Source organism: Neospora caninum, chromosome X (genome assembly GCF_000208865.1).
Source record: "Neospora caninum Liverpool complete genome, chromosome X".
Lineage (NCBI taxonomy): Eukaryota > Apicomplexa > Conoidasida > Eucoccidiorida > Sarcocystidae > Neospora > Neospora caninum.
Genome location: NC_018396.1, coordinates 5,569,417 through 5,591,222, shown reverse-complemented (window position 1 = coordinate 5,591,222; position 21,806 = coordinate 5,569,417). Strand labels below are relative to the sequence as shown.

Below are 21,806 nucleotides of genomic sequence, written 5' to 3'. Positions count from 1 at the left end.
ACGACTAAAAGTACTTGTTTGGTTCCCGTCTTTGGCGAAAGTCGCGCATCCGTCTTTCGCCCGTCGTCTTGCCTACTTGTCGGGCGGGCTCGGTTACTTTCGTTTCGTTGCTGCGCTGAAGACTTCGCCCCAAGATATCGACAAGCAAACAGGAAAGAGAAAAGTGCCTGGACGGGAACGGTACTCAGCTCTCGTGTCAGCGGACAGCAGTCTGCGCCTCTCGAGTCGACAAATCAAACGGAATCCTTGCCGCCCAGCCAAATCCGTGGAAACGGAGCCTGCCGGTCGTTAGCTTCTAAAAAGTCGTTTCCCATCAGACGACACTGGCATGGACTGGTGGCCATCCATCAAACACTCCAGGCCACAGGGCAAAGTCTGAGGCGGAACCGCGGCGTCTCCTTGCCCCCGGCAGCCCCCGTCAATCCTGTTTTCGCGCGGGATGAGTCTCGATCCGCAGGCACGGCTTTCCTTCGACATGCTTTTCCTTACCAGGTAGTCCATGATAGCCTGCTCGCGGCGCTGTTGATACTCTTGGATCAACTGACGAACGATGAACCGATGCCGATTGACGACGGAGGCGACCTCAACAAGCGCCTCTCCAGTCCGCCCAATACGAGCAACCAGGTCAGAACACAAACCCGCCGGCTGCTGCTGGAGTTGCTGAACAAGGAGTTGCACCAACATCGGGCACTCCTCTTCGAGAAGCAGTGCGCTAGACAGGAGCAATAGGTGATGGCACGTGCACGCACAGACATGCCTATTCCCGCTGTTCTCTCCACAGCAACACCCGCAGCTGGCAGCGATGAGTTCAGAGACATGGCTGGAACCCAGGCTCTTCCCCTTTTCATCCCAGCAAATATTCCCTAGTGACTGCTGGACGGCGGCAGAACCGTTCGCCTGCCAGCCTGTCTCAGCTCTCTCGGAGCAGTCCCTATCCCCCCTGCCGCGTGTCCCAGGCTCCGCCACAACCGCAGGCGCCGACTTTTCAAGAATGGAAGCAACCGCGTCGACTGCAGCCGCCGCAGCTTTCGGATCGGCAGTGCGCGCCGCAACTCGAAGCATTTCGCATACCGGACGAACGGCCCCCAGCTCGAGGAGGCGGACCAAGACAGCTCGGTCGGCTGTGGTGCACGCGTTCACGACTACCCAGAGAAGTTCTCGGCGGACTTCCTCTTCTTCCTCTCCCCGTGAGGACAGCTGCATGAGAACTGCCTCCAGAACTCCCAAGTCTAAGAGTTGCTGCAGTTGGTGAAGAGATCCGACAGCAATGTTGCTGATACACCACCCGCAATCTTTTCGAACTGCCTTCCGCTCGTGGTGAAGCAAGATGCGCAAAATGTGAAGCAACAGGGAAGAAGGTTGGCTACTGAGACTCCTCTCAGCTGTGGAAGACGCATGGCGGGAGTTCTCGTCGCCGTAGATGCCCCTTTGATCCGTGACACAACAGTCGAGCAGAAGCTGCGTCTGTCGGACGCTTCCCGTTGCTACTTGGCCGACAATGCGCAGCGCAGGTCGGACGCACATCTGGTGGTGTTGCTCGGTCTCGGCTTCAGGTGGAGATTTTGGGGAGGCGCCACAGCAAGTTCGACAGCACGAATTCCTCGCAAACGGCCCGCCGGCCTCCTTAAGTGGCCAGACATGAAGGCTCGAGGGCGCCGCAGCATGGTCTGGGGAAGCCGTGGCCGACAGTGTAGGACAACGGCAGCAACACGCGCTGCTGCAGTGAGCTAGGACGTGGATAACAGCTGTGAGGAGTTCTCGTCGCTCGGCAAGCAGCGTGGCGCCCCGGGGGTGTCCGGCGAGGCCATCGAGCGCCCACAGTGCATCTGAAAGGGCCTCGTCGTCCTGGAAGTTGAGGAGCACGTGCTGCAGTAGCGGCACGACTGGCAGGAGGCGCTGGAGCTACAGCCGCAGCCAGAAACGACACAGAGGCGAAGCAGAAGAGATCGGATGGTCTCGACGGCCGAAGCTTTGTGCGAGTGGGCTCGAGCCGGTCACACGGAAACTTCTAGGAAAGGCCATGCCATCTTAGTGGTGACAACGCGCTCCGAAGAAGAGCCAAGACACACACATCTGCGGTCTATCTGAGTGCTTACCTCCTTTACAGTTTCATGCACCCCGTTCTTTCCCCGTGAAAGGTGTATTCGTTGAATATTATGTCCTCTGCCGCGCGCACCTATACAGCAGACTGGCCTGTTATATCCTAGGGTTTGTCGTATATGGCAGGCTGCGACAGGACAGTGATACCGGTGTCAACGTTTGCGCTGGAGTCGCGATTGCATTGGATGCAGCGGCAAACTCCTCCACATGCTTATATCTTGAGGGGATGCCTCCAAAGAATCCATCGACCCGTCTGCTTGCTTGTCTACCGCTCTCACCTGAGGCCGAGGTTGTCCTCTACAGAGATTGGAGAGAAGCCAGACGCATGTGCGCCAGGTTTGAATGTTTCGGCACTGCGAGATGAGGGCAAGAAGTTGTCCTTGGAGAGAAGGAAACTGAGACTCCTCCTCGTTGCCACAGCCGAATTCTGTGCGGCGTAGCTGTTGCAGGCGCACGAGGCTTTCTTTGTAGTGCTGAAGAAGGTGCGACAGCTGGGGTTGCTGCTGTATTGACGGGTAACATTGGAGTTGCTGAGTGTGTTGGAACAAGGCGTCTGGAGACAGAAGAAGATCGCGAAAGTGGGGACTGTCTCCTGCAATATTGCCGAGAGCCCACAGAATCTGCTCCAACACTTCTTCCTCGTCGCGATCCGGAGAGTGAGGTTGCGGCGCTCCCGAAGAAGGCGGTCCCAGAGAAGACAAACGAGAAGGATGGAAGGAAAAGACGAGGGCGAAGAGCAGAACGAGACAGCCACTCGCCACGAGAGCAGTGACGTCTTCCGAGGACCCGCTCGCGATGTTAGTCACACACCATGCTGCCTCAAACTGTGCAGACACACCAAACAAAAAGAATGCAAGCATCGAGCTCCCTAAGATGTCTGTTTTGGCCGTGTCACAAAGAGTGTTAAAGGTCAACGAAAAGTGCATCGGCGAACACACAAGGTCTTTGTCTTGTCTTCTGGTCCCTTCGTCCAGGCGCGACCCTATGCGAAGTGGGAGACTCCGCAGAATATCTGAAACGCCTTGACGGCCTGTGCGGTGAAACCCTCGCGGCAGCATGCACGGGATACACACCGCACGTTCTCACCGTTGTCACGCCGCTCCTCTCGGTTTTCGCTTCTCCAACTCTCCCGTGGACAAAGAGGTGAGGGGTGACTTGCACATACCCATCGCTCAAACGCCTCGTCGTTGATGGCATGTATCACATCCCGCAGAACGACATCCACGCGGGCGTCTATATATAGCTATGCAAGTACGTACAATGCACTGCGATGTACTGCATAAATATGAGGGGGAGTGAAAGTGAGCATACGGCCGTCCAAATGTATGCACGTCCTCGCGCCCAACATGAGAGAGTTACAATCCTGCAGCCTACTGGTGTTGATGTCATTTTGTCTCTCTATGAACCTACGTGCCGCTGGGCATGGATAAAAACCCCGAGCGGTTCACGTGCTAGCAAAGTGCTTTTTCATGGTTGTTGAAGCGATAAAGAGGACATTCGGTTTTTCTGTGATGTACTGGCAGAAGTGCGATGCGGTCGCCTCGGGTAAGGCTACCTAATGTGTCCACGAAATGGTAGGGCTAAGCTAGCTGTGCTCACCATGATTTCTCTGTTCCGGCAGCAGAGAGCTTGGACGAGCAAAGGCAAAGCACCTTGTTGAACGCACAGTTGAACTGGTATTTTCCCTGCCGCAGAGAGGACGACGCGAATGGACCTGGTGCACTGAAGCAGGAGCTCTTCGTGTTCCTCGTCCTTGGCGATCCCCTGCTGCGCCGTTGCGCCGCCAAAGGGCTCCCTGGGGTGGATCGCATGGCAAGGCGACGGTTTCTCGTCACAGGTAAGGCTGGTCGACTGGGCGACCTGGTTTTGACTGAGGACCGGCAGAAACAGCGGGATGGGAGGATCCAAAGAACGACTGAGTAGCTCTTGCATAAAGTGCAGAAGACGGCCCCAGTCTTGCGGAGACGCTAAAGCAGCCGGGAGCTCTGACGCAGCGTCTGTAGGGAGGGAATTTGGAGGGAAAAAAGCGGGACAGTCAATTGCAAGTTTTTGCCGGAAGAAACGCGTCAGCTCCTGTAGCTCATCCTCGTTGCTCGCATCGGTTGAACGGCTGGCCCCACAAAAAACGCTTCGGCGTTTCTGCATGTGGCCGAATCCAGCGGAAGGTTCCGAAGCAGCCTGGGGCAATTCCATCGTGATGGAGAAGAAAGAGCTGGAAATGCACCGAAGGAAAGAGCCTGACACCGCAGCGCTGGTGGTGGCTGTGCCGGTCAGGTCTACCGCGGCGGCTCCAGGAGGGCCCGCTCGGTAGCCTATACGCTACTTTGAAAATAGGTGCTCAGCAAAAAGTCTTATCGCTAGTAGAGAGCAGCACAACGTCCGCGCTAACACGGCACTAAGACGTCCATGCGCCCCGATCTGCGGTCGACAAGCCGAGCACTCAGGTGGAGTGTCGAAGGACCGCTACCAGGTGTTTAAGACATGCCTGAATCTCCCGTCAAGGCCCAGAATTCGAAAAGGTTTCCCGAGCCCAATGATCAGTCATCACCCTGCACTTCCTCAAGTGGTGATCGAAATAGCGGGGGAGGCGGAACGAGATGGAACTCTTGTCTCCGTACGAGAAGCAGGTCTGACGCCAACTAGCGGATGTGCGACGAGCGGACCAGAGATACAGTTGAAAAGTGCAGCCGCGGCGAGTTCAAGGACACGGATACGGGGTAAAACGAAAGTCGAGATGGCGCAAAAGTTTGACGGCTGACGCATGAAACTCCATGAGTTCTGCTCAAATGGTCGGAGTTTGCGTCGCCTCATGCAGGTTTGTCCCGTTTCTTTCGGTTTTGCCGCCCCCACGGGCGGAGGCACGGAGAAAGGGAAGGCCGTTCCTCCTGAGACAGTCGAACTCTGGTAGTCCAGGGGTTCCACTTCTAAACCAATCGGATACAGTCCAAAGCTTCCGCCTTTTACAGACCAGGACATTCTTTTCAATGCGACTATGGAGTACGCTCGGGAGGACATGCACACTACGGGTGGTACACCGGGCCGACGAGGTAGCCCCCGGCCCCCATACCCGTGTGTGACGACATGTGACGTGCCCTTGGGCCTTGGGTCACTTGGTAACCCAGCGGGGTGTCCTGTTGCATGCGTGGGTACCGTCGTCCACAGGGTTCGAGAAAAAGCAGGGAAGAAAACAAAGGAGAAGAGGCAAATACCCGCATCCGCGCAATTCTGTCGGATCAGCCTTTCATCCGCATGCGGTCGGTACTGCGTCCGTGCTCGACGGGGAATGAGAGGTACGGGTGGGAACGGCGACGAGATGAAAAAGGGTGGACCGTGTGAATTGACGCTGCCGTGGTCGGCATCGGCGTATGATTATTAGTGTCGATCGCCTCGGCTCAGTACTGGCCGCTTTGGAATTTCTTCAGCTTGTCACCAACGCTGCCGCCCTCGAGCTGCACGGTGAGAGTCTCCAGGAAAAACACCGACCATCCAAGTCATGTATCTTGCCTGTCAAAGGGAAACGTTGCCTGCTCGCGTGATCAGCCCAGGTTGCACACCACAGTCTGCCACATTTCTCTGAGGATCCTTCTGTATTCTCCACATGTGGGCCTTTGGAATGAACGGGCGCTCAGGAGCCCCAGTCGGCTACCGGCGGGATGGCTGTGGAAAAGTCCTCACAGCCACCGAGCGGCGCTGAAAGGCCTGGAAGACTGACCACCTCGTGAACTGCGGCATCATTTCCCACGACTTATTGATCGTTCTATGAAGGTTTAGTCAAGATCTATACAGTCGTGGGGACGTGCTGCGCATTCAGTCAAATCGCGTTCGGGTCCGAGTCGCACACCAGACAACGCGAAGGCGCCGGTGCGCGACTCTGCTTTTTCTGCCAGGGAGATCGCTTCGTGAGGAAAGCGTCCTAACAACCAAGTGTCTCGGATTCACAGGGCCCAACGTGCTCATCTAGGAAAAGCGTCCTCAAGGTGAAGGCTCCAGTCCTATGATGTTAGCCTGTTTATTGACTCGCAGCTCACAAGACTGTCCTGGACGGGGTCGTTGTCGACCGAGGGATGGCCAACGAATGCTGGAAAAGCAGCAAGTAGTGGACACACACAGGAGCGGTCTTTCAGCCAGAAAGGAGCTGCAGCGTTTGTGTGGTTGCTCCAGTTTCTCGTACTACCCTGCTGTCGGGGAGAAACGGTACCACCTTCCGACTGCGGACGAGCAACGCGCACGCATTCGTCTGCACAGATTGTGTATGCCGTCTCACTGCTTCTTGCTGCGAACCCCGCCTAACATTTTTCACGCGTGTCTAGTCGTCGAGAACAGGCAAGTCGGGGCGAAGCTGAAGTGCAGCGTTTGAGCAACAAACCAGCCAAGATCTGTCGGCGCCTCCGGACGGTGTGGCTCCGTGCTGCACGACAAAAAATTGGGTTGAACGGCTCTAGCAGTGCCGGTCGTCTCATTTTCGCAAAGTGCTTCCGTCGAAAGGATGCAACAGTTATTCGGCCTCCTGCTGTGTGTCGCAAAGAAAGTGAGAGCCCGTTGTCTCCCTGTGTTCTCTTGAGGAATGCTCTCCATCTGGGCCGTCTTTTCTCTGGAACGCACCTCTGTCAGCGGCGCCACCAAAGCTCAGTCAGCCGCACACAAGCCGTTGACGATGAAACGGGAGAAAGAAACGCCATAAGCGAAAGTGAAGTGGCATACCATTTCTCCGAGTCCACGCATTTTTATTCCTTGGTTCACGGGTTTTAGAGTAGCACTTGTCTGGTGCCCCATCCCGATGGGGGGGGGCAGCCGTGTCCATACCGCCCGTCTGGCTGGTCTCAATCCTGCTTCCTCTTCCGTAATCCGCAGCTTATTTGGCTTTCTTGGCACCCACATCTACTTTTTTCTGACGAGACAGGAGAATTCCCACAAAAACTGTTGGGAGTTTGCCAGCGCCAAGGCAGGGCGCCTTTACGTTAAACCTGTATCGGCAGCGCAACTTACGTGAGTTACTTCAAGCCTTTAAGCGCACTGCGAACGGCGCTCGACAAGCTTGTCTGTTCAGAGCCATTCCGCATGCCCTTTCTTCCCTGGAGATTGGCACGCAGTGTTCACAGAAGCAGTGGGAATTTAGCTAGTTCGCAATTGCAACTGGTGCAGAGAGAGGTGGAGTATCTACCAGGGAGACATGGAGCCATGCGATCTACCGTCAGGAAGGCAGCGGTGTGAATCCGCTTTTTGCTGGCGGCGTTTCATTATTTTCGGATCCGCTTGGACACTGCTAATCAAACTGGGAGTTAGCGTCCAGGCCACTCGGTTAGGAGGTAGAATTTTTCTGCCCCGGTTGTCCTGGGATTCCTACACGCTCCCGGCTGGCTACCATACTGTTGCGTGGGGAAAAGGGGTCTTACGCGGCCAGCAATACTTTATACCTAAGCACTCTGGTACCTCCATGCCAGTTATTTTGCCAATAGGAACGCAGTACATGGAGGCTTCGAAGGAGTTTGTTGTGGGGGTTCAGTCTTGTCCAGCTCTAACACGGCTTGAGGAACACAACCGCCAGGATATTGCTGAATCCGCTGCAAAGTTTGGAGACGACACCAGCGTGGGGGCGAAGCCTTTAACACTGCACTGTGAAGTCTTGCTTTTCAAGTACGACGCACGCACAGGGGACCATGTTGCTACATTTAGGTCTGTTTTTGACGGGGGAGGCAGGGGGACTGTGATGGGCTTCTATGTCAACGAGCCCAAAAATGCTCACTGCCCCCAAGCCAGCAACACGGTTTTAGTCTGGTACTGGGGTCAGTGGGTTTCAAAGAGCATGTCCATATGCACTGCACGCGAAAAGGCGTTTTTCCGGACAAACGGGTCTAGTGGGGCAGAAGATGATTTGATTGACGGGCGAAGCTACCGGCTTACGTACGGCGGGACCGACGATGAAGTGCGGCGAAATGCACACCTCACAACCGCTTACCATATTCCTCAAGGTGCTCGACTGTGCAGGCAGAGAACGGCAGAACAGGACTGGGGTACGCGTCCTGACCCTGCACGAAATGTCCGAGCCATGGACCTTCAGTTCTCTTCGTCGGACTGCGTTGTGATGGCTGATACAGCGATACTCCCTTTAGATTCAGTCTCTTGTATGGAAGTGCCGTTTGACCCCGCAGTTCCCCTGGGAAGAATCCTTGTTACCAGCTTACCCTTCGACACGACAAACCCAGATTTGTACCAGCCGAAGCGCGACTGGTCGACGTTCAACGTGAATGGCAAAGCGATATATCGAGGCACGCGTGTTGTGCTGCAGAGGAACAGATTTAGTTCCCAGGTGATTCGTAAGGAGCATATCGTTGACGGCTACAACTACTTCATGGCCTACTATCATATGGTGGCTGACGAGAAGACGAACTATCCGTGGCAATCTTGCGCAGTTAGCGAGGTTACGATTCGGCCACTGCGCATCGCTCATCATCCACTTTCATGCGCAAGATGCGAAGATTTCGGATACAGCTACACGAGCAGCTCGTCTGGTTTGCTTGTCTTCTGGTGTATTGATTCTCTCGCTTCGTCGGAGAATCTCGGCCCTGGCCTTGTTCTCAATGAAATAGCTGTTGACAACCGTTCTGTCACCTTTCTTCTACACCACGATGCGAAGTTGCCGGCTTCCCAGCCCTACAAAACTAACAGCGTGTATAACTGGTACCGCGATGTAAACGTGATTTCTCGGCCCGATTCCGACATTATCTACGCCTTCTACATCTGCGACATGTACCCGCAACTTGAAGATTTCCGGTTTGGGCCTGTCGCGAGCTCGTCACTTTTGTGGGGTACGTTCAAAAGCACTGCAACGTCCGTGAACCAGACGCCAGTACGAGGGCGCCCGATTATCGGCGAAGTCTTTTCGCCAGAGCTGAATAGCCTGTCGGTTGTCCTTGTCGACTCTGCTGAAGAGCTGTTCATGATTCTCTTTGAAAATGCGATCGACCAGGTTTTCAACGGAATTCTCTTTACCGCCAAAAACGGCGGCGACATTCTCGAAGGTTCAGACCTCATGCTGCCCAACAGCACGCCGCAAGCGTATGACAGCACGGCATACGGGACTCGCTTCGAAGTCGGTTCAGATAATGTTGCGTACAGAGTTCAGCTGTCCCCCGGGAGCATTGGCAGTCTTGAAGCACGAACCTTCAAGGCTCCCCCGCTTCCTGATGCTTCGGCGACGACATTTGACCACTTCTACAGGGTTAGGGCGTCCAAATTCGAGGCTGCGTGTGACGGGCGGTGAGAGCGATACCATCTCGAAGAGCCACAGCTACTGCCAAAGTCATGTAGCCTTTTGAACAGGGGTCCTGACGCGCACGCATGACCCAGTCAATTGTCGTCATTTGCATCCTTTCTTGCTTCGAAGCAGTGGGGCCGAGAATCTCACAGGACTCTCGTTACAGCATATATACTATCGCGATCTGGAGGGCAAAGTGTAGGCACATCTGTTTCTGTCTAATAGATCACTGCGATAGTGCGCTCGGTTCTCCCTCAGAAAACGGTCAGCTGCCTAGAATGCAGGCGGGCATAGTATTGTCACACTAGGCATACAGGTGCTTGGGCGTGAACTGAGCGGAACACTTTTGTACATCAAGATCAAGCCAGGGACGTTTCGGCAACGCGGGACAAACAAGACACTAGACCAGATAAGTCGAAACGACAAAGGGTGGCAGGAGACAAGGGTGCGTTGCTTTCCGTATTTGTTTCTTCTCAGCTGGCTTCCTCCGCTTCGGGATGCATCTTGCACAACTGCCTGTTATAAATTTCAGGTATTCCGTACTAAAACCGCAGCATCCATTAACGCAAACTGTCCTTGGAAAGACGGGACTCTTCGCGCAGCTCCATGTTCATCATCGGGTTGCAGCTGGGCCGAATTCGCTGTCGCAGATCCAAGTCTGGAAGCTTCAGTCGACCGAAATATCCGAACGGCAGGAGCGACTTTTTTCCCTGGTAGCCTGTCCCCTGTTACGTTTGATCTTAAACGGATTTCTGACATTACGGAGGTGCTCCTTGTCTTCAACGAGACGGTGATCGGCCCTCAGTTTGACATTGAGCTCTCCTTTTTGAACGGTCTTGGGCAGGAGTTCAGCGTGACACGGGCGTCAACCGGTGGTAACCAGTTCCCCGTTAACTTCCCTTTCGACCGAACATACGTCAGGAATTGCTCCTGGAACGAATCCTGTGCGCAAAAGTTCCGGCATACGAATAGCGGTAGTGTTGTAAAGGCTTCGAACTTGCAGGTGTACGGAGTACAAAGCATTGCTGTTGTTTACCACGGAGGTGACCATCCGGTGGAATTGCTAGAACTAAGCGTGAAGGGTCGTCAAGAATCACTTGAATGTCCTGGCCATGGTTTCTTTACCAGCCCTGGCAGATGTCCGTCCCCCTCTGATTTATTCGTTCCTGCCAAGCTGGAAGATTTAGATTGCCAAGGGTTTTGGACAGAATGGACTACATGCGACCATTTTTGCCGAGAATTGCGATTCTTCTCCCGCTCCCGAGATCCACTGCCAGGAGGCAAACCCTGCCCTTTTGTTGAGCACAGGGCTTGCAACGGTGAGGGCCGACACACTGCACACTGGCGGAGGAAGGCCATCCACTTTTTTATGAGACGCACTCCTGACTTCTGATGAGAACTAGTGAATAGGGAGGAGAATGGAGGACACTCGAGACTGAGCAAAGTGAGCTGCTGAATTCCTAAAAAGACGTCACCTCCCATCGACGGAGTCGCTCACGTCCCAGAGAGGTCGTCCAGCCTTCACGAAGGAAAAACCGTTTCTGGGAGAAATTGGGCGCCAGCCGATCGGCCGACGGTTTTAGTTACGCGGAGTGCAACAGAGACAGTTAGGTACATTAGCATTCCGTAAGGCTCGGAGCAATGTACCCCCGAGTGTGTCACAACCAGGCGGCCAGAGGAGAGCGAATGCGGAGATGGCCCACTTCTTCCTGTTGAAGTTAGCCTTTTTCGGTACGGGAAAAGGCTTGGAATCAGATGCGTTAACAGAGCATTCTTAACTGCCGCAAGCGTTCTCCACTGCCAGGCTCTCTTCGGGCTCCCCAACCTTTGCTCAACGCATGTATCTCACGTTTTCCACAGACCCCAGCTCTAAGTGGGGAGCTGTCCCCGGTCCCCACACAGTTACGTCTCCGGTGAACATTAGAATGTTTATCCGCTCTCGAATCGCCACGAGCAGACCGGGTGCGCAGCATAGTCGCCTCGCTTCCTGCAATCGTCACGCAGTTTCGCGTGGAATGCGTGTGTTTTCGACATCCCTTTTGTCGTACGCACCGATACGGCCGAAATCCCGCTTGGAGTTGTTCGTCCAAGATACAAGACACGACGCCGAGGGCACTGACCCTTTGTTGTTTCCTTCAGGCGCTGCACAAGTCCGTGTGGAGAGCTTATTCACGTTGTATGGTGTAATGTGGTTTTGCCCCTCAGAAGGGCGTTACTGCAACGTGAACGATGAGAAGTTCGCCTCTGTCCTGGATCACTTCAAAGACCGAAATTGCGAGTACGAATTAGGCGAGTGGTCGGAGTGTGTGAACTGTCGCGAGCTGAGGTACATGCACATTCTCACCCCGGCAGCACGGCAAGGCCAGCCGTGTCCGGCGCAGCGTATAGAGACCCGCTTTTGCAACGCGAAATGCGAAAAGCTCTTTGCAGAGGCTGCCAGTTCATCGACTTCCAGCTGCACAAGCACAAGTACTGCCGCAGGCTCTTCCTCATCCCTGACGTCGACTCGCCACACTCAGACGAAGACACTCACGGCATCCAGTTCTTCAGAAAGCGGGAGCGTCAATGATTACATTGCGACTGGCATCCTGGCAGCCAACGCACTGTTGTTCGCCCTCGTGCTTGGGTTGGGTGCTTGCTGTCTCGTGCGGAAGTCGAGGAGGTTTCACAGAAGCCTCGAAGCACGGCGAAAGGTGCTTCAGCTGAAGAAGGACGTCTTCCAGGCGAAGGCATCTGCCGCCATCACTGCGGCCGCAGAAGCCAAAGCATCTCGCAGCAAAGAGACCCACTTCTATCCAGTAGAAAACGAACGTGAGCTACAGGAGGCGACACGTCCCGACATTACGGTGCCGCAGAGGAAAGATGAAGACGACCACGGCCTGGCATGTCCTCGTGGTAGAAGAACTCTCTTTCACACAGCAGATGTCGACGCGGGAGAGCACGAAACAGATCCTGGGCGGGGGCAAGGACCCGGGCCAGTACAGAGTGTTTGATGAGCCCGATTTGAACCCGGTGTTGGTGGGGGTTCCTGATTGCGGCAGCATCGTGTGTGAGGAAAGTAATCCCACAGAATCTGTCTAGTATAGCAAGTCCCAACTCATTTGTATCTCACCTTCAGTAGCCATCCATAAAATTGGGCCGTTTGGTCCGCCAGGCAGGAAGCCCACAGTGGACGTGTCGCCCGAAAAAAGGACGTATCCTCATCGAGAAACAGATGTGGGCAAGTGACGCATACACGGAGTGGCTTCAGAGTGTCTGGGCACACACAGCCTTGTACCGGATGCGGATCGAAGTGGTTCTGATCAAATGGAGGAAATGGGGAAGGGCTTTACCTGATGCCCGGTTTCACCTTCAGTGAGTGGACAGCACGCCCACTACGGTCACTCTGAGCGCTACGAACTGCTCACGCTCCATCTGTCCATGCCCTCGGTTTTTTTTTATGGCATTGCTTTTAACACCGCGTAACAAGCTAGAAAATACCATTCAGGTACGATCTAGTTATAACAGCTGTGATGTTAAGGAGCAATGCTACACACCTTAATTGGTAATGCATTGATATAATTATCGAGGGGGTTTCTGTCCATCTCTGATCGTTCACGTGGCGATCTCTTGTCCACGGGGATAAACGTAGTTGCGCTAGATTTAGCGTTTGCGGGGAATCTGCCGTACAACGGAACGAAGCTGTGTGCAGTGCATGCTTTGGAAACTGTACAAAACCGCGCGTGACTCAGATTTGTGCCGCGACCAAAACGTTGTTTTCGCTGAATCAGCTGCATCAGAATGCACATTGATCGTCTAACTCCGTTGTGAACTCCATTTTTTCCTTGAGGAGGGAGGTAAGTCTCGCAACCGAGAGAGTCACAGGCGATCAGGCATCTCGGGAATCGCGTAGTGAATCAACTGTCCGCCACGTGCTTCCACGGAGATGCTTCAGCCGGGCTGTCACTTCAAATGCTTTTCGTCCACCTGAACGACCTCTGCACAAGATTCTACTTAGGTTCAAGGAGGCCTCGAACCTGCAGACTGGAAAGCGCTGCGGATAGTGGAAAGGGCACCTCCTGACGGGTACCCCGTGTTGATGATCTGCGGTCTTCCACGAGGTACTATAGATCCTTCAATCGCAGAAACGAGGGCGCGCAGTTTCGCACTGCTATACCGCGTCTATACGAATCTGCGCGTGAATGGCGGCTTTCGTATGTTTTCTGCTGCTGCATAGACTTTCAAGAGCAGACCGGGAACCTTGCTCCGCAGTCGTCAACCAAAAAAAACATTTAGTGTGCCAGCGCAGGGAACGACCGCGCCAGTCTCCAACCGGTCAAAGCTGCAGTGCCTATTCAATGTCGCCCCTCGCTCTCATGACATCTGTTATCCGCTCTAGCCGAGACCACTAGATTTTCATCGGATTCCACAGTGTCCTTCCCTTCGTGAAGAAATTGGGTCTTACAGTGAGGTGACGCTAATCGAGCAGCTGCTGTGCGAGCCTGCCAGTGGCATGCAGTTGGAGCGTGCATGCACGTTGACACTGCTACGGGTTTGGTGTTTCCGTGTTCTGCAATTTGCGCCGCTCTACTGAAACTTCCCTGTAGCTGGCTTTTTGAAAAGGCCTTCTGATGGTATCCTAGATGCTTGTTACCGCGGAGCACCCAGATTCTTCCGTTCTTCGTACTGCCAGTCTCTCGGGGTCGAGCTCTGCTCCATGCGCGCAAGTGTATTCCCTGTTTCACCCTGCGTTCCCTCGTCCACACCGACAGGGAGAGGTAGCTCAAACCTCTAATGGATCAACAGGAATCCGGCAACGCGCCACCCGGTCTGTTTGAAGCTCTGATATGACGTTGCCGTCCAGAAGACCTGCTTTCTGACCTTTAGACGCACGCTTCGAACTGCTCTAAAACGGGTTTTTCCTCGTTTGGCGACGTACCTTCAGAAGATCCTCCGCGAAAGCAGCCCGTCGCTCCACATCCGTAGTGACAAAGTCTCCACGCGCGCCATGTTGTTGCAGTGTAAACTGCACTGTGTACTAGGTTTCTTTCATCGCTTGCAGCCGGCGACGGCTTTCTCTTTTTCCAAAATTGTCGTTGGTCGAACTCTCTGTACCGACGTCTTTGGAAACATGTTGGAGAAAGTGCCCCTTTGAGGCAGGTTGAATGTGGTTCTGCTGGCCAACGCTGGTGTCTAGATCCTCGCCTGCTTTTCCAGGCGGCGGGGATCTGTTTCAGCTGCACGCCGTTGCCTGTTTGTCATCTTGATTGTTGTTTTCCAGGGAGCTAGGTTCTGCCTATTCACAACTTCGTCTGCTCCCTATATGTGTTGCGTACGGTGCGCTGGAAGAACGCATCCTGCGCGTTGTATCGTGGTCCTGAATGATCCCTTGTGTTTCGTCGTGAAACGGTCACACTTTCCTCGAGAGCCCGCGTTAAACATGCCATTTTCTATGCCGTCGCCCCCGCCTCAGGGGAGACCGGACCAACCGCCTCCTCACCATCCCTTCAGTGCGGCCTTCTTCCTTCAACAGGGAAGCGGGCCAACAGGGGGAAGGGACTTCTTCCCTGGACACGGTGTCGCCGGTGACCATCAGCCTGAACAGCAGCTTCCGCCTTTGTGTCTGTACAGCAGCGAAGACGCAGCTCTTCAGGCGACTACGGACGATGCCGCCAGCAGCAAGTTGAGTGCTGTTCTTCTGAACTACTACCGCGATGACTCTCTCCCCTTCTTCGTCAAAAAACGAACAAGAAGAGCCCCACTCATCAACCGAGGTTAGGCTCGTAGGCCAAGACACCCAGCACATACACAAACAGCTTTGAAAAGCACAAGGCGCCTCGATGCCTCGAGGCCACATTCAAAGGATCAGCAAAAACCCTTCCATGACTGCGTTCCAAAGACGCCGTATGGAGCCGGTTTCACCTCCATCTATAAGTACCTCTAGTCATATTTGGATATGATTGCCTACATGCGATACCCATTCGTCTGGGGGACTGCCAGGCGGGGAGCACAGCTATTTCTCCGGTTTCGTTCGTGCCCGCTCCACGCGTTGCCGGCACACTTTCGTCTCCTTTTGCCAGCGCGGTTTTCTATGTGTTGCGTCTCCCCAGTGAAAACGCATACTCGCTTTGCTAACAGGGAATTGTTCGACGGGATGTGCCTTGCTCGTTTGAAACCGAATTCCTGTGCAAATCCTCCAGGAGTTGAGAGGTTGTTCTTCGTTCGACTCGCGCGGTGAGGCCCAAAAGCCCGTGCGTATATCTGCCCTTGCTTTTAGCGGCGAAGCAAGTACAGAGAGAGAGACCTGACCGCACCTCTGGCTTTTCTTGTGCGTACAGTTGTAAGTTGTCTCGCGTGCATGCTTGCGTCCAGTAGTTCCTTGCCGTTTCTCTTAGGCTATTATTCTCGCGTGGCGGCGATTCGCCAGCTTCTGGCGATTTTCGTCGCGGATATCTGCTCCCAGAACACAAAAGTGCACAATCTCCACCGTGGTCAAGGCCAGTCGCCCACTGCCTCAGTGTTGTCGCACGCGCTGGACATCGAGAGACGAGCTGCTGGAAACGAGAAGGGCCCTCTGCCGGCTGAGTGGCCCATCGACAATCCCCCGGTCCAATTTCTAAGTTTCGGCGCCGGCATGGACACCTTATACTTCTGGTTAGCTGTAAGTACACCTGAGTGGCAGCTGCTTGTCGAGATCTGTGAAGGATTCCCGAACCGTTGAATGGCGAGACGCACGTGATACTCTAAGCAGAGCCTGTCTCTTGAGAGAGAGAGAAATCCAAGTCAAACAAAAGATGTGCGCACGTAGCTCTGTCTTCTTGTACGGTCCTCCATGTCTAGTGCTTCCGCGGAGATGACCGAAAGGTGGTAGAACTCGTGCAGAGAGCACGCGTTTTTTTCAGTGGTCAACAATGGAATCAATCTGTTGTGCAGGAACGATACAGGAACATCAGAATGTTCGAAGTGGACTTCAAAGACGTCGCTGCGGTCAAAGCGAGCATCCTACGCCAGTAAGAGAAATGAGACGCAGGAGCGATCTCTCTCCGTGAGTGTCGAGGGATGCCCCGCGGGGTGCGCTCTGGGAACTCAGGGAAACGGGTTTCCACTTCGTATAGTCGTCGCCCTGTCGCACGCAGGAGACAGCAGAAGTAGCCACGTCTAGGTACCGCGTTGTTTAAAGCTGAGCTCTTTTGTCGGCCTGTCCAGAACGCCAAGGGAAATAGGTTCGTCTCCAACCGCCTCAAGGCCAAGAACGCATTTTGGGCGCAGCTGTGTTGTGGACTCCCGCTTCTCTCAGCAACACAGAACTCTGGAGGAAAATCGCGCCGTCAGCGCCCACCGACACGCAACGTAAGACAAACCGCGCTTCAGTAGCGACTCTCGTGGAGACTGCAACCCTCGCACTTTCCTCCATTTCTCTCGGACTCAGCCGCGTGATTGTCAGTTTCGTGTTTCTCGTCGCTTACTGGGAGCCAGTGGCCGCAGCCAGCGTGTGGGCTGTGGAGAAGTGGTGTCTCCGGGGAACAGACCTGCAGCGGTGCTTCTTTCGTCTAGAAAAGACGATGGGACGTCAACCAAGCAGAGGTCACCGAAGTGCATCCCTACCGTCGACTCCTGACAGGAGGTCTCAACTCAGACGGGAGCACCGACCCTCGCAGTCTCGAAAAACCTGAAAGCAGTGCGTGGCCTCAGAGCGGACTGCGAGAGCTGTTAAGGAACGCGTGCTTGTGTAGACAGGAGCGTGAAGTTGCTATACGTTCCATGAGTCGCGTCGACTCCCTGTCTTGAGCTAAGGATGTGCCAACCTTCCCACGACATAGCATGGATGTAACAGTTCCCGAGCCGCCTGAAGCTTCGAGGCACATCCTCAAGATGTGAAACCTACACCGTTCCTCAACAGCCACACGTCTACAGACGTCAAACGACGAACGGGTTGCGCCATTTTCTGGGTTTCCGCATCGCTGCAAAGCTCTGGAAGTGCCGCGCGTGTCTCTGTCCTCTGGATGACTCCGTCCGTGTTTCTGCGGGTCTGCAGAGGGCGTGGCGGGAGAGGATGATTGCATCAACACTGAGACGTACGCTCTGGTAAGAATCCCTTTTCGAGTCGCTTTTGTCAACGCGGATGGGTACACGAACAGAGTCACAGGAAACCTGCAACGCGATGGCGCGCACGCCGGCAACTTGTCGAGAGGCACGGAAGCGGAGCGTGGGTCCTCTCCGTTGTTCCTCGTCGCGGTGAGGAATCGGGCCTCTCGACCGTCGCAGTATATACAGAATGAGGGGCTGTGAAGTAGGCACTTCTGTTTCCGTGTGGCTGTCAGAAAAGCGGCGTCCCTCCCGGCACAGAGACTTGTACAGTTACGTGTGTGTAGTTTCCTCTGTTGCTATGGAGGAGCCGATGCGTCGTGTAGCTGATTGTGTGCACCAACACGTCATGGGTTCAAGAAGCGAGGAGTCGACGGCGGGTTGGCCGGGGCTTGACGTGTCTAAAACAGAAGAATAGCTTAGTCCAGGGCAGTCGAGCGCAGTTCTGACCGCTCAGACATACCCGTAGCTGTAGACGACCACGCACAATCGGACTTTAGCTGTGCGTCTCTCCTTGTCTGGAGCAGCAGCGCGGCCTTGTAGAAGGTCAGACGCCCAGAGAAAACGAAACTGGCTGCGAAAAGTTTGGGTTTCCTTTTCAGATCGGAGCTGACTTGCGAGACATACAGAGCGTCGCAGCTGAACTCCAAAAGAGAGGATTTCGTGACGAGTAGGGCTCCAGACACACGTGCTGTTCTTCCAAGGGAAGAGCGAGAATGTTCTGAAGGCGCTTTGCGCTCACCTAGGTCTTCAAGTTAGTTGGGGATTCGCCACCGTATACCCTGTCGTTTTTTCAAGGACAGCTTTCCTGGACACGTTCAGCGGTACAGCCGAGAAAGGCCGTGATCGATTGCACTTACGTCACTCGATTTTTCGCCTGCGTCGCTGGCTGCCCCGTTTTGTGTCTCTTTTGGCTGTGCAGCGTTCCGACGTTCTTCCTCAGCGAATGCGTTCTCGTCTACATGAACACCTCCGAGGCTGACGCGGTGAGGGACAACGCGAATGGGTATCGTTTGGTTTCCCCTCAGTGGCTTTCTTTTTCTACGCTTGCGAGACCAGGGTTTTGGATGCAGAGAACGTCACGAGCACCGTGTGGAAGGAGCGAAGGGTGGGGATTTCGTAGAAACGTGCGTTGTCGCGCGGAGCCGCTAACTGATTCTTCCATTGGGTCTTTCCTCTCCTTACGTGGTGGCGCTTTGCATTTCTCTGTTGACAGGTCCTCCGCTGGGCTGCGCAGGCCGTGACATCCGCGCCCAGTGCCGTTGCGGTGTACGAACAGGTGAGGGGACCTAGCTTGTCCCATTGAGGTAGACACAGCTTGGCTGCCTCTGGGGGAGAAAGGCCCCGTCGATGCACAACTCGTGATGCTCTTTGCGCAGCTTCGATTTACGGCCAATCGCTCCTCTCGGCAGTGTTTGGGGCGTGGCCCTTCAAAGCGCGGGTGCTTGCGTAAGAGTCCAGAAGTGCGCAGTTTCCTCTTTTCTGTCTCGCCCCTTCATCGCCCGACATGCCAGGAGAATGACTTAGAGGAATACTACGCCCCATGTCCACTCTTGCCAGTGCATCCTCCAGGCAGTGAACATTTTCGTTTAGTTCCCAGAGATTCGCTCGCGAGAGAGAGACGCGGCTTGGTGTTTCGGTCTCTGCGCATGACTCGTTTGCGTCTTGGAGAGCCTTCGAGACAGCATATGCATGTGGCTACGTGCTCTGCAGTGTCTGTTTACAGACACTGCGTGCATCTGAGTCGTAAAACTGCGGTGTGTTTGCTGTTTAGTTGAACCCGACAGACGCCTTCGGCCGAACAATGGTGAAAAATCTGCAGGTTAGTCTCTCAGAGCTGGGCTCCTGTTATGGAACGAGGAGCGCCTCCCCCTCGCCCCCTTTTGGTTGCCGAACTCGAACTTCTCCGTAGTGTCGGGACAGGGACTGATGTTTATATCGCTCGGGACACACGCCCCTATATGTCGTCTGTCGATGCAGTGTGCCTCTGAGTGCGACCGGGACCTCGAATTCCATGTTTACGCATGTGGGTAGGAAGTCGTGTCTCGTGGCATTCCGTGTTTCCTCGTAATGCCTACTAGCATGACGCGGTGGTAAGCACTCGGCCTCAGTTGCCGTGGAGCTCGTTTTAGGAGAGACGTGCGCACAAAACACCTTCAACGCGAGGGTGTACGGGGAACACAGGGGAAACCAGCCTCGTCTTCGACTGCCTCTGCGGTTCTACAGACGCGCGGCTGCCCTCTCATGACGATCTTCGACTACCCTACTCTCGAATCACAGAAGCAGAGGTAGGATTCGGGGTTCTCACATGGTCTCGGGCCTCTAGATTTCCGCTTTTTTTCGAGATCAGGGGAAATGTCAATATGTGCACGAGGGCGGACACATCTTCAAAATCTTTCAAAGAGGCCCACGCAGCGGCGCCCGCGGCAATACGCGAGAGCCAGTCTCTTTTCGAATCGAAAACGTTCAAAGCTTTCGCTGTGAGCCGGGGTCGCGACCGCCGTAGGTGCCAGAAATGGAGAGGGGGGTGACGAAGAGAGAGGCAGTCGAACCCCAGCATGTCGTCGTTCTTCGTTTCAGTCTTTTTTAAACGCTAGATCGACGGTTTCTCTCTCTCCGTATCGCAGTCCTTTTCTGCGACTTTGGCCCCTTTCGTCCATTCCCGCAGATACCTCAATCTCGGCTGGACCGCCTCGTCCGTGGTTGACATGAACACGATCTACGACAAATTCTTGCCTCCTCAAGAGAGGCAGCGCGTCCAGGTGCGGGTGAAAAAGTGGAGGGCCTCATATGTTGAACATGCGTTCTTCTGCGCCTCGCTTTTCCGACAAGAGAGTCGTAGTCGAGGCAAGATGGGGCGGCCGGGAAAACCTTTCACGGTGTATCGACTGCCCCGTCGGCATGCAGCGCGTGTGCGGCGGGGACGCAGCTGAGTTAACCTCTCCACTGCCACTGTTGTTTGACTGTACAGAGAGATCTGGTCTGGAAGCTGTTGGAGGGTGGGCGCGTATTGTGCCCGTCTCCGCAGCGCTCGCTAGCCCTTTTTTACTGAAGGATTCAGCGTGGCAGATGTCCTAGCTCTGCGCGTGGAGTTTAGAGTCCAGAGGACCTGCCGAGACTTCACAACAGTGCCTCGTCGGGAATCCGTGTATGCCCATAGCCGTGCTCTCTCGTGCCTGCCGCCGGTCCTGAAAGACCAGGAACGTGACCGCTGTTTTAGCGGGGGCGCACGACCGTTTAGGTTTCCGGCCTGGGCTACACAAGACGTCGCCTGTGCCAGAGTTGGCCTGAGTGTGTGTACTGAATTCGTCTCGAAAAGGGAACCGCGTTCCTAAACCGCAGACAAGATGTTTCTGCTCGTGTGTGTGTAGCGGCTTTCGCGGTCACTGCTGCACTCGCGAAGACAGCACATGTGCTTCTGTGCACCCCTGTCTGCACGGAGAGAAACCTTCGTTTCTCGTTCCCCTCCGTTCCGTTTTCTCTCCCTTCTCTCGTCTGCCGTTCTGGAGTTCGCCGCCATTCCCCCGCTGGTTTTTCTTGGTGTTTTCAGCAACTGGAACTGTTCGATGAACTGGAGGAATGGCGACTCATTCAGGCCCACTACTCGATCGCGGTCGCTGTCCGTGACCCTGTGCAGGTAGGGCGAAGAGACGCGAACCAGGGAGGGGCAACGCGCACCGAGGCAGCACTGCTCTGTGTATGCCGTGTTCGTCGTAGACTGGCGTCTGCGTGATTGCGAAACAGCGGAGCCTCCGAGGCTGCATGCGTGGCACGCGGGCAGACTCTCTCGGCCGCCGGACGGCAGGGAAGACGTCTGCGTTACGGGAAGGTGAGGCAGGTCCGGGGAGGAGAAATAAAGTGTTTGTCTTGTTTTGCGGCATCGTTGGTTTGCAGGGTGATGACCAGCAAAGTGATCGCCGTGGGATGACGCTGCCGCGCATGAGAAAGATATACGAAAACTTGAGTTAATGCGGCATCCGTTTGGGTCCAAAATCCGAAAGTTCCTGTCCTCGTGGTACCCCGGGGGCCGAGGTGAAAAGGAAGAGTGCAGGTGTCTGCTGGTCTCTTTTTCTTTGTCGTTCATGGGAGGCGGCGCGGCGGGGTATTCTGAGCTGATGATCTGCAAAGTGCGGCGGTTGAGTGTCTTGACTCCGGAATTTTCCATCTGTTCGAATTCCCCTTCCACGAGTCCCCGGATACCCTGCGCATGCCTTGTCCAAGGCGCCGTGGTGTACACGTGGCACGAGAGGCCACGCCGTCATCGACCGCCCGCTGCGATGCAGGTCACACTGCACGTCGTCACGGAGAGCGTACGTGTGCGCTAGCTGCCACAGGTTTTTTTCCACCTGGAGATTCGGGAACTGCGAATCCTTTTGGCGTGATTGTC

General features: G+C 54.9%; 3 protein-coding genes across 3 annotated transcripts; 2 read left to right on the top strand and 1 right to left on the bottom strand.

Moving 5' to 3' along the window:
* Nucleotides 1–288: 288 nt before the first annotated feature.
* NCLIV_051330 (putative armadillo/beta-catenin-like repeat-containing protein) lies at nucleotides 289–4,293 on the bottom strand (the record flags this gene model as incomplete). Its single annotated transcript, XM_003884687.1, has 3 exons — nucleotides 289–1,902; nucleotides 2,379–2,924; nucleotides 3,700–4,293. 3 exons carry the CDS (start codon nucleotides 4,291–4,293, stop codon nucleotides 289–291), a joined length of 2,754 nt encoding a protein of 917 aa, XP_003884736.1.
* A 3,241-nt stretch (nucleotides 4,294–7,534) lies between these two features.
* Nucleotides 7,535–12,348, top strand: NCLIV_051320 (conserved hypothetical protein; the record flags this gene model as incomplete). Its single annotated transcript, XM_003884686.1, has 3 exons — nucleotides 7,535–9,357; nucleotides 9,650–10,674; nucleotides 11,561–12,348. 3 exons carry the CDS (start codon nucleotides 7,535–7,537, stop codon nucleotides 12,346–12,348), a joined length of 3,636 nt encoding a protein of 1,211 aa, XP_003884735.1.
* Nucleotides 12,349–14,774: 2,426 nt separating this feature from the next.
* Nucleotides 14,775–21,152, top strand: NCLIV_051310 (Leucine carboxyl methyltransferase, related; the record flags this gene model as incomplete). Its single annotated transcript, XM_003884685.1, has 12 exons — nucleotides 14,775–15,108; nucleotides 15,730–15,995; nucleotides 16,268–16,344; nucleotides 16,632–16,684; nucleotides 17,370–17,419; nucleotides 18,022–18,089; nucleotides 18,342–18,405; nucleotides 18,636–18,698; nucleotides 19,194–19,241; nucleotides 19,646–19,707; nucleotides 20,088–20,181; nucleotides 20,970–21,152. 12 exons carry the CDS (start codon nucleotides 14,775–14,777, stop codon nucleotides 21,150–21,152), a joined length of 1,362 nt encoding a protein of 453 aa, XP_003884734.1.
* Between the last annotated feature and the right edge of the window lie 654 nt (nucleotides 21,153–21,806).